Source organism: Pleurodeles waltl, chromosome 3_1, assembly GCF_031143425.1.
Source record: "Pleurodeles waltl isolate 20211129_DDA chromosome 3_1, aPleWal1.hap1.20221129, whole genome shotgun sequence".
Lineage (NCBI taxonomy): Eukaryota > Metazoa > Chordata > Amphibia > Caudata > Salamandridae > Pleurodeles > Pleurodeles waltl.
In genome coordinates, this window is record NC_090440.1 from 867,237,681 (window position 1) to 867,249,797 (window position 12,117).

The 12,117-nt window shown below is 46.4% G+C and overlaps 1 protein-coding gene across 12 annotated transcripts in view; it reads left to right on the forward strand.

Annotated features, from left to right (window-relative positions):
- ZMYM4 (zinc finger MYM-type containing 4) overlaps positions 1–12,117 on the forward strand; it is a 1,242,519-nt gene that overhangs the window by 990,834 nt on the left and 239,568 nt on the right. For 6 of the 12 annotated variants that reach the window (XM_069223800.1, XM_069223798.1, XM_069223801.1 and 3 more), the window contains exon 23: positions 2,771–2,860. The exons of the other annotated variants lie outside the window; for them this stretch is intronic. In XM_069223800.1, coding sequence (XP_069079901.1) covers positions 2,771–2,860 — 90 coding nt within the window. The remainder of the gene's footprint in view (positions 1–2,770; positions 2,861–12,117) is intronic. 12 annotated transcript variants of the gene reach the window in all.

Genomic DNA, 12,117 nt, shown 5'->3' on the forward strand with positions numbered 1-12,117 from the left:
TTCCAGGTGGACGATCAACCCTTTGTTGGATATGTAAGTGTGAAGAAAGGGAAGGCGATTCAAAAACGTACCATCTCACAATGGGTACTTCTTTGCATCAAAATGTGCTACGCTTTGACCAAGAAGCAACCCCGGAGGGCTTGCGTGCTCATTCCACCAGAGCAGATGCTGCTTCCACAGCGTTAGCATGCGGAGTTCCTGTCCTGGATAACTGTCAGGCAGCAACGTGGGCATCCCTGCACACGTTTACAAAACATTACTGCCTGGACAGTCAGGTCTGCAGGGATGGCTACTTTGATCGTTTGGTCCTGCAGGACTTTCTAGTATGATCTTGTTTCGCATCCCTCCTTCAAGCATGGTATTGATTGGGTAGCTATTCCAAGGTAAGGAATCCGCAACTAGAAGTCTCTATCAGATGTACAAGTTACTTACCTTCTGTAACGATATATATGTGGTAGAGACATATTCTAGTGGCAGATTCCTTACCAACCCACCCATCCTCCCCACTTGCGAACTGATTTCTATGACAGGGCCTACACATTCAGTGCCTTAGCTCTGGCGCACTAATTTCAGTGTTCTTTGCGGCTCTGTGCTTTGGCGTGGAAATTCGTGAAGACACTGATGTCACTGCTCTGAGACAGCGTCTATGTACTATTCCCGATGTCATCACAGCGACTACGACACCACCTACACCCACGGAGTCGACCAACGCCACCTAATGACACGCAAGGGTATTGCTCAAAGAAAATATCTCCGGATCCATTCTGACGCCTCGGGGAAAATTATAAGGTAAGGACTCTGCAACTAGAATATGTCTCTACCAGATATTTTGTTACTGGAGGTAAGTAACTTGTACTATCAGATTACAAAAGAGCTACCTGTTGTCATCCACTCTGACTCTAACCCTGTACCTTTTCCATGTTGCAGCTCTCTATTATCTTTCTGGTGAACTCAAATCCTGGGGCAGTGCAGGGTGCACCCAAGGATAGTATTATGATATAGAGGATGGCTTACTTCCAGTTCATTGCACTGATGAAGTCTTATACCTGATCTGCAAAATGCCAGTGGGCTTTATACCTCCCTGAAGACCAAGATTAACTCGCCACATGGGCCACCTGTGAAAGACAGCGTCTCGTTTATAATGATGGTGTGTAGAGTAGACAAGGTATTAAAATTACATGAGACCTTCATTGAAACCAAAACAAATGTTCTGATGGACATTCTACAGCATTGTCCAGCAACAACTGAGCCCTTGCTCCCATTTAATAATGCTCTCACAGATACTTTGATGGCTGTTTGATTGGAATTATGTTCTTGCTGTCTGTTAGCCAGCAGGTGGCCAGACATGCATCATATACCTGAGCCCGGCGATCCATGCTTTCTCACCAGCAACCTACTGAAGAGCTCTTTGGGGCTTTTGACCTCTGTCAAGCATTTTCTGCACCAGTTCCAGAAATTTAGGGTCTATTTCAGAGGGCTGACATATAGGAATACACAGCTTTCCCAGTTAGTGGTGCAGGTGACATCTAGGCTTTTCAGTGAGTTGGATCCAGCAAGCAGAGTGCAAGCCAGCTGCAGCACCAGCCCGTCAACTCCTTTTACCTGCTACCAAAGCCAACAAACCTCTTTAGTGTCAAATGCCCAACTTGTGGGAGGTGTGGATCTGGCACTTCCTCCTGAGTTGGTGTGCCTTCATGTCAAATAGGTGGGTCTTGCAATCTGTTCCACCTACCCCTCACCCCCCCCCCCCCCCAATCCAAATACCATAGACAGCGGAACAGATTTCAGCAGAGAATCTGTTCCGCCTACCAAAGCATCAGTTTTGTTTTGTGGATATGAAGTCTAACCGATCTGTGCTGTTCATTAACAAATTGTTAGTTCTGAATGTGAGGAATGCTTGATTGTTGAATCCTTTTGATGAAAATGGGTTCTGGACTATCCCCAGGTGCTATGAAGTCCTCTATACATTAATTCTTATGAGCTATCTTCCCATGTTATACCATGTTAACAAATTAGTTGTAAGATGTATTACTTCAATTTTTTCTTTTTAAATTAAATCAGCCAATGTTTGCCTCATTCCCCGGTCTCTCAGAATGTTACAGAACATATCAGTCAGGATCAGCATGAGTTTTATTTCATGCCTTCCTTTTCTTAGTTGTAGTACTTTCGTTTTTTAAAGTGAAGTGAATTGTCCCTTTAGATCTGCTCATAGTCACTGAAGCATTGTTTTCACTGTAGTGAGGGTATTGACAAGATTTCTGTGACCCCAAATAACATTTATTTTGACAGCCAAAAACATTTTCGAGCCCAGAAATTGATACATTTATTATATATGGGTTATTATAGTTATGTTTCATTACAGTCTGTCTTGCAACCTTTTCAATATTTTGAAAACCTTTTACTTTTGCCCTAATTGCTCATGTCAAACATGTAAGAGCGCCAGGACTGTTGTTTTGAATGTTCATGCTTATGCTTTTGCACTTTTTCTGGGTTAAAACTTAGGGATGTGATAGCGATGGCTAACATTGTTTTTCAGACAAGTGATGCAAGCCATGTTATTCATTTGGCTTCCCGCATTCAGTAGGTTTAAGATGCACTTCTCAATATCAACTACCAGCAATCCTTAGTTTTTCAAGTCTACGTTTAGGTCTGGGGTTCTTGCTGATTGTGCCTACACACACTATATCATTTGGTTCCTTTACTGTATTTCATCCTTTTTACGTGCTGCTTGGCAATGCCCCCTCTTTAAACTCTTCCTTCCATTTTTAAGGAGAATCGCATGCTGCACTCATCCCCTATCCAGAGGCACCAGGAAGTGCTCCAGAAGAGGGCTCTGCCACCCCTGAGTCCAACTGCAGAGGTGAAATTAATTAGTCATATGTACACTGCGTGTCACTGCAAAGCATAGCAAACATAGACTTGAACACTTGTTGCATCGTTAAAAGAACTACACAGAAATCTTTCACTTGGTGATGGCTTTGTTGTTTGGTTGATGGATAATAGACTACAGAACACTGAGAAATTTTCAGTAAAAATGAAAATCATTTCAAGCCAGCTAAATTTAGAAAACAATCATACTTAGACATCCCTTTTTTTGCATCTGTATTCACTAGACTGGCAATTCTAAATTTTCCCCTACAGATTAAGAGAAATGTTTCTATGTTTTTTAAGGAAGTATAAACTGTTGGAGATATATTGTGGTGCAGAGATCATAAGAATGATTAGTGATTTAAGTGAAGTCGACTACGCAGCTAGTTCATTTTATAAAACATATTTTCTATTTAGAAAATATAAGGCCCATCAAATATTGCAGTCCTGTAATGAATGGAATAATACTGTTATGAAACATGCTTCTGGAAGTATGGATTGGGACAGGGAGGAGCACCCAATTCCTTTATCTTGTGCTATGATTCAGAAACTGTCAGATGTAGAAGACAGGATCTAATCTCCATCCGTCTTTGTTTTTTTCAAACACAAAGGACTGAATCGATTTTTCAGGGGTATTTGTGTTCAGGTGCTTGTGGTATGGGCAAATAAGCTCAATTCATCCCTCATGTTTCTGTGATGGTCAAGTTGACAAACGTGGGATAGAATTTACATTTTTTATATTGTAAAGGTGTGGAGGTACCATTGAATTTGTTGGTGCCATTTATTGTGCTTAGCGTGTTTTAATCTGGCTAGTTTGATAGTTGCACAAGACTGGAAAGGTTCACTACATCTGATTGATCATGCAAGGTGGGCAGAGATGCAGGTTACTATTTCCACTTAGTATGCTGAATAATTTTGAAATGGGGCAAGAGGGGTAAGGTTGCAGAATTTAGATTAGGCCTTCTCATTAGGCTGAATCAATGGTTAGTGCTTTTTCTGGTTTCCTTTCCCAAAAGCACCCAGTAAGAACTAGCAGTTAAAAAACCACTTTCTTTGATTGTAGGATGAAAGCAAACTGATTGCTGGAAAGGGGGGTGGGGTTCGTCAGCCACATGCTCTTGGAAGCTAACTAATGTGAAGTTTAATTGCTTCCAATGCAGTGATGTCTATGGGTATGGGGTATGTTGTGAGGTTTCAACCTGTAAGTGCATTTGTTTTTTATGACTAATAAGTTATTACATTAAAATGATGACCTTTATTAAAGTGCCTCTTTGACAATCAAAGAAAGAAGCAACTTGCTTCCCTGGAGCAGTCAAATGAAGACAATCCACAGAAGAATGCTAGTATGTCATAATGCAAACTATAGATTTTCTTCCAGGCGAAAAAGCTTTTAAACCCTGTGCTGTCTTAAGATCAGGCTTGACTCGTAAAAATTCCTGTTCTCCCACTCTTCCATTCAATTCTGGTACTCTTCGTATCTAAACTAATTTGGTTGCTGTCTTCTCTAACATGTCAATAAACCTGACCTATAATTCCATTTCCATAAATGACAAAAATTCCTCCTTGTTCTTCGGTACCAGAAGATCAGACATAAACTCCTCTTAGGGTTTCATCCCTTCCTCTTTGATCTGATGCCCAAAAAAGTCTATATCTATCCTGTGAAACTATCACTTGTCAACTCTGAGAAAATGCCCATCTGAAATACCAACGCTATTAATACGAGACCAAATTGCATTCTGAAAAAAACTTATGATGTTTGTCAACCGTCACAAGATCTAGTGTGGTGAAAAGCTTTGCTCCTGAGATCATAGACATCATCTTGGTTATATTAGAGGAAATGTATCCCCCCCAACTACTTTATTAAAAGCTCTTTAGCTTGACACATAATTGTAGCTCACATTTGGCCACAACAATAGCTTTAACTGGGGCAATATAGGGCACTCTGCTTTTGCACAGCCTCTCTAGTGGTTTTTAGGAGCTTCAATCTGATAGACACTTTTTTGTTGCAGATTCCTTACCTTTAAATTTCCCCCCAGGTGTCAGACTGGATCAGGAGATTTTTTGTGAGCAGTACCCCTGAGTGCAGTTAGGTCGCGTCTATCGACTCATTTGTCTGCGCCATATATTATGTTACGGTTCCTATATAGGCACCACCTGCAACGCTGTTGTCAGTTCTTCTCTTTTCATGCAAGTTACCGCTGATCTGAAGAGAGCTACCCCTCAGTAATTTTTTGGCTGCCTTTCTTCATCTTTTTGTCAAACTCCGAGGGTGTCATTGAGGAAGACCTGGTTCAGTCCCTGTGGTTCTTGACATCAGGCGATGTCTGTGACGGTTCTGAACCTCATGTGTCTTTGGTGCCTAGAGTGCAACTACGACCCAAAGTCGTGCTCAGAGTGTCGGGCCCTGCATCTGAAGGCTTTGAGGGGATTGTCCTTGAAGCTAATGGTGTCTCAATACTCAACACTGCACAAGTTGAGATCCCAGTCAAGAGGGAGGTCCCACAATGGGTTGCATAGTCCTCCATTGTCGTCCCACTACAAGTCCTCGAGGCGATTCGGTAAGTCAAGGCACAAGAAAACATCTGAGGTAGCAGTGTTGGACTTCTTCACGTCTGCCTACGAGACGAGGGAGCATTGACATTCAATGACCTGGTCAGCTGAGCCTGTTCCTGGGTTGACACCACGTCTCCCAGAGTTTCTGGGAGTCAGAGTGACCCCTGCCCAACTATGAGTTTTATGAAACCTTGCACCACATTTTTGGGCAGTTTGACACCACTTTAGCGCCTTAGGATCCCACAGAGTCAGAATGGGCCCCTTCAGGTTCCATGCCAGAGGCTTCAGTGCCGAGGAGCACCCATTGATCTGGACCGATGTTGGTCGTACCACCCCCACCTTCCCCTGACATGGGCAGCACCATCCCCATCCCCATTCTAATACCGACAGAGAGACAAAGCAGACTCTGCGCATGAACGCTTCAAGGATTCTTAAGCTATACCAGGTCTGTGAGCCTCAGGCAACCCCATGAGCCCCCTTTGTCTTCCTTTTGCGGCCAAGGAAGGGGCCTCCAACCAGGCCCATTCCCGGCCAGCCACCATGCTGAGCATGCTGCCAGGCTCTGTGACCAAGTGTGTGGAATCCACTGACTTTGTGGATCAGGGAGGCAGCAGTCTAGCCAGTCTGCCAACTCCCCTCCTCTCTGCAGCTGCCTCTAAGCCTTCCTAGTCTGGCTATCCCCAACGTAGGGACAGCTGGAAGCAGGTTTCGTGCTTACCTGCTCTGCTGGCAATCCATCAAATCAGACAGGTGGGTTTTGCAGATAGTTCGAAGAGGCTTCACCCTACCTTTTGGGACTTCCCCTCCATCCATGCCACCATCCTATGAATGGATGATGGAGGATCACTTGTGCCTTCACCGTGAAGAAGTTATGGCTCTCTTGGCCAAGGAAGCCATAGAGAGAGTTCCTGTGCCAGAAGTAGGTAGTGGTTGCTATTCCTGCTACTTCCTGTTACCCAAAAAGGACACGGGCCTCTGACCTATTCTTGACCTCTGGTCCCTCAATCTCTTCCTCAAAAAGGAAAAGTTCAAGATCCTCACTCTGGCTCTATCTGTCCTGTACCCAGGAGACTGGATAGCAGCGTTGGACTTGCAGGACTTTTATTTTCACATTCCTGTGCTCCGGTTCACAGTAGGTTTTGAGCATTTTCAGTTTACCGTGCTCCCCTTTGGCCTCGCCAGCTCCCCTCAGGTGTTCACAAGGTGATGGCGGTGGTCGCAGCTCATTTGTGCAGGATAGGGGTTCCAGTCTTCCCCTATCTCGATTTGCTGGGGTTCACTATAAAAGTACCAGTCACACCTGACTCCCGCTCATGTGCTCCCTGTAGGAAAGTGCAATCTTTCTAGCATAGTTAGTCCCACTTTTTGCCTGATGTCAGCGTGTTTAGACTGTAGTTCACTAGGATCCTTCTAACTAGGACCCCAGTGACTGCTTTCTCTTCTAAATTTGGCTGCAGATAACCCTTTTTACACCCACAATTAGCATACTAGTGTCCCCCTGAAAGTCCCTGTATATATGGTATTTAGGTACCCATGGCATTGGTACACCAGGGGTTTACCATGGGTTGCAGCATGTATTGTGCCACCCATGGGAGCCCATGAAAACTGTGTCTGCAGGCCTGCCATTGCAACCTACATGGACTGTGCATGCACCCTTTCACCACCAAACCTGGTTACTGCACTTAGTCATTATAAGTCACCCCTTTGGTAGGCCCTTCAGCAAAACAGCAAGGTGCATGTCTCTAAGTGTTAGGATACCCCTGCTTGAGCACAGTGTCCCTACAGACCCCAGGCCAATTCCTGGGCAAGCCAACTTAAGGTATGTAGTGGATATTGGTCAACATGAGTGGTCCAACTACACAATGGATTCCCTGAACCTAGTCATGTTTGGTATCAAACATGTTGGAATCGTGCCACTACACCGATTTCAGTGTAAGTTGCATGTTACCATGTACTCTGGGAGTTCATTAGATGATCCCCCGGTTCCACCTGTGCAGCCTTACGGGGTCTAGCTGCCAGCCCATGCTGCTGCTGACCCCAGACACTGTTCTGCCCTCCTGCTGCTGGACCAGCTCAGGCAGAAGAAGGCAGAACAAAGGATTTCCTGCGTGGGAGAGGTGTTACCACCTCTCCCTGTTTAAGTCTAAAGGCTGGGGTGGAGTGGCCTCTGAGCGCCACCAGAGCGCTTTGAAGGGCACATTTAGTGCCCTCCCTGCATAAACCCTTTTGCACCAGTTCAGGAACCCCCTCCATTCCTGCTCTGACATGAAACAACACAAAGGGCAGGGGAGTGACCAACACCCCGTCTAGCTCCACCCTCAGGGAGGTGCACAGAGCTTTGCCTGATGGTCACTTGATTCTGCCATCTTGGAAATAAGATGGGCAGAGGCCTTTGGGAGCATCTTACTGGTTAGGCCAGGTAGGTGACGTCCCTGACCCCATCTGATAGGTCACTGCAGAGAGTGGCCAACCCCTTTTTAGGGTTACTTAAGGGCCCCCTCAAGGGTGGGTCCTCAGATTCGTCGAGCAAGACTCTCCAGGGAACTCCTTGCAATAAATTTTCTGCTCCTGGCTTCTGGAACCGCTGCTGGTCTGCTTTGGAACCGAAACACATCTGCTTCTGGTGGGAAGGCTCCCATTGCAAGATTGTTTCTCTGGATCCTGCAAGAATTCTGCAACATCCAAGGCTGTGTATCCTCCAGGGTCACAGGGACTCTGTACCTGAAGGCACGAAGGAATCTCCCTTGGAGTGAAGGAGTCACTCCGTTGCAGCCACAGGCATTTCAAGACAACAACGACCGGCTGTGGACATCTGAAGATCTTGCCACACAGGTGATAAGTCTGTGGACTCCTCTGGGTGGTGCTTGTCTTCTAACCAACTTGGGAGACTGTGAGCCTCTGCTCCTGCCATTGCACTGGAACCCCTGTGCATCACGACTGTTGCACTTGCTAACACTTGTTGGCCCTTCCTTCAGGAGATCTTCAGGCACCAAGAAGCCTCCGTGAAGATCAGCCCCTGTATTACAACTCCTGTGACGTAGGACTTCTGTTTTGTTGTGCTGGTGAGGCCTCCTTGTGGCTCCCTTTCTCTGATGCCTGTGGGTCACTCATAGGGACTCCATAGACTTCTGTTGGCCTTCCTGCGTGCTGGGGGCCAGCCCTAACTCTCCCTCCTGGGTTGAGTCTCTTGGACCTTGCTGGACCCCAAAACTTTGTAAACTGTTCTGCAGCTCCTGCTTGCATTTGCCAGTGCTTGCTGGTGATGTGACTAGTCACTGACCCTCCTGCAATCCGGCGATGGTCAAGACACAGGTCGTAGGCGACTCCTGGGACCTTCTGCAGATCCTGGATCCCTCAGCTGGACTTCTTCCACCGACTTGCAGTAACTTCCCCTTCAGGAGGGTGGGCATTGCCATCTGCACCATTTGAGGACCTCCAAGGGTGCTGGACTCTGTCCCCCTTCCTTTGCAGGTTCTCCACATCTGGAATCTATTCCTGTTTTCCACCGGCCTGGACCATGGGGTGTTAGGCATCCACTGACTTCAGAGAGTGTACCTTCTCCCCTCTGGGTCCCCCGGTGTAAGGTAATCCTGTCTTCTGGGTATCCTCGGGTAGGGGCTCTTTACTTCCATCCTTTTGTCTGCTGGTTTCCTCAGGGTCCTCCAGGAAGGATCCTGAATTCCACAATCTCCAGCCACTACTCTGTTAGCCTATGGAACAACTGGGTGGGTAACTACCTTGCGCCTGGTTGCTGGGAACACTTACTGTACTTACCTCTGGTTTTTCTATTTTCCCCTAGCTAACTACCACACTTATCTTGGTTGGTGTCATTATTTCACATTCCACTTTTTCAGTATATGGTTTGGCCCTCCCAAAGGGCCGTATGTATTGTTATGCTATTTCTGATAGTTATTTTGTGTACATATTGTGTGTAGCTGTCTCCAAAGGGAATGCTAGTCAGTAGTGCTGTAATAAAGAATCCTTTATTTTTGCAAACCTTGTGTGTTTCTTTCTTGTGAGTGAGTTACTGTCAGACTACTGTGGTATAGCAAGTGCTTTACATTCCTCCTGGGTAAGCTTCAGCTGCTTGCCTAAGCTACCCCTAGAAAGCTTTTGCTATCTGGACACCTGTTCACTATCTCTAAGGGTTGCCTGGACACAGTATAGGGTGCTAATCGGTGTACACCATAACCTGAGCCAGCCTCCTCCACTCCCTTTCATCAGAGCTGTTCTGGACACAGTACAATTTTGGACTTATCCTCCAGAGTGGTGAGTCCAGGATAATCAGGCTATGATACTGATGTTTCAGCCTCTATTCTGGGTTTCGGTGAGAATGACTCTGAGGCTGTTGGGCCTAATGGCCTCCGGCCTCCTACATCCTGCTTGGTGACACGTCAGGTGGCATATGCGAGTCCTGCAGAGGGACCTGAATTCCCAGTGGGTGCAGATCAGGGCAATCTCTCTGACAAGGTCCAGATCTCAGAGGCCACCTGGGAAGAGGTGAAGATCAGAGGTATCTGGTTTCCCGTGTAATCCTGAATCCACATAAATCTGTTGGTGCTCCGTGCGATCCTTCCCTCTATCAAGGAAAAGATAGTGCAGGTGTTCACGGACGACACTACTGTCATGGTACTGCAACGAGCAGTGCGGGGTGGTGTTGTGGACCCTTTGTCAAGAGGCTCTGGGCCTCTGGATGTGGCTGCAACAGCAGGGCATGACCCTGGTGGTTCACTTCTAGCAGGCTTTCTGAACAACAGAGCCAACAAACTCCACAGAAAATGTCTAGCGGATCACAAAATGGCATCCGGAGGAGCCAAAAGGTCTCTTTCTGCAATGGCAGCACTCGCTCAGGGACACTTCATCTCAAGTGGAGTTAAGGCCTCCTGTACATCATTCTGCCCATACCACTTCTGCCCAGAGATCCCAAGAAGATCAAGAATGACCGGGCACAAGTAATCCTTGTGGCTCCAGACTGGGCATGAAGAGTCTGGTATCCCAAGCTATTGGGCATGGCCATCGATCCTCCGATCAGACTGCCCTTTCTGGAGGATCATCTGTCATAGCAGCTGGGAAGGGTTCTTTACCCGAACCCTTCTAGTCTCCGCCTTCTTGCATGGAGATTGAGCGGCGGCAGTTAACATCTTTTGACCTTCCGCCCAAACTCCATAATGTTGTCTTGCCAGCCAGGCATCCCTCCACCAAACCGGAATACGCCTGTTGATGGAACAAATTTGTGGCTTGGTTTACAGACAAGTCTGTTCACCTCCCTGTTTCCGAGGTCCTCTTGTTTATACTTTCTTTGGCTCAGCATTGCTCTACTTTGGGCACACTCGAAGGTTATTTGTCTGCTATGTCTGCATTTCTGAGATTACCTGCCCAACCCTCTTTGCTTAAATCTCCTATTGTACGTGTACTCCTTAAGGGTCTTACCCATATGTTTTCTCCATCACCTTTCATAATGCCCCAATGGGATTTGAATCTGGTTCTTACTTTCTTAGTTTGTGCTCCTTTTGAGCTGCGCCTCTATAGTTGTCCTCAGGCTTCTAACGTTAAAAGCAGCCTTCCTTGTTGCTATTACATCTGCCCAAAAGGTGAGTGAGCTGCAGGCATTGTCATCTGATATAGACTTCTGGTTGCAAGTTCCTTACCTTAGAATGTCCCCCAGGCGTCAGTCTGGATCTGGAGATCTTTCTCGAGCAGTATCCCCGCCATCTAAGCCACCCTACTTTTCCATCTATCTTGACAAAGTGTTTTTTCGCACCATGGCTTCCTTTTTGACAAAAGTGGTCACACTATTTTCATGTAGGCTAATCCATCACCCTCCCTACTTTTTATACAACCCCTTATCTTTCTAAGGAAGAGGAGAGACTCTGTCGCCTGCACCCAAAGAGTTTGGGCATTCTACCTTAATCATACAAAAGAGTTCCGGGTGGATGATCTACTCTTTGTTGAGTATGGGAGTGCGAAGAAAGGTCGGTCTGTGCAGAAGAGAACCATCTCTAGGTGAGTCGTCTCTGCATTAAGATGTGCTACACATTGGCTAAAAAGCAACCCAGAGGGTTTGCGCGCTCATTCTACAAGAGCGACAACTGCAACCACTGCATTAGCATGCGAGGTTCAAGTCCTGGACATCTATCAGGCAATATCGTGGGCTTCTCTGCACATGTTCACTAAACATTATTGTATGGACTGGTACTTTGCCTTTTCGGTCCTTCAGGACTTCCTAGTATGATCTTGGTTCGCAGACCCACCTCCAGGGATGGTATTGCATTTGTATATTTTCTGAGGTAAGGAATCTGCAACTGTAAGTCTCTATCAGATGAACAAGTTACTTACCTTCGGTAACGCCTTACCTGGTAGAGACATGTTCTAGCTGCAGATTCCATCCTGAACCATCCTCTTCGCCTTTCAAACTGATTTCTAGGGACAGGAAATCTTTCAGGGTCCTAGTTTTGATGCACCTATGGTCAGTGTTCCTCATGGCTCAGCGCTTCTGGCATGGAAAGTTGTGAAAAGAAGGTGACGTCAGCGAGCCAGGGTGGTGCCTATATAGGTCCTGGGATGTCATATCCGGCGTGCACAATGACTGATGCAGAGCCGACTGACACTACTTGACGGCGCACAGGTGTACTGCTCGAGAAACATCACTGGATCTAGACTGATGCCTGGAGAAAGTTTAAGGTAAGTAATCTGCAA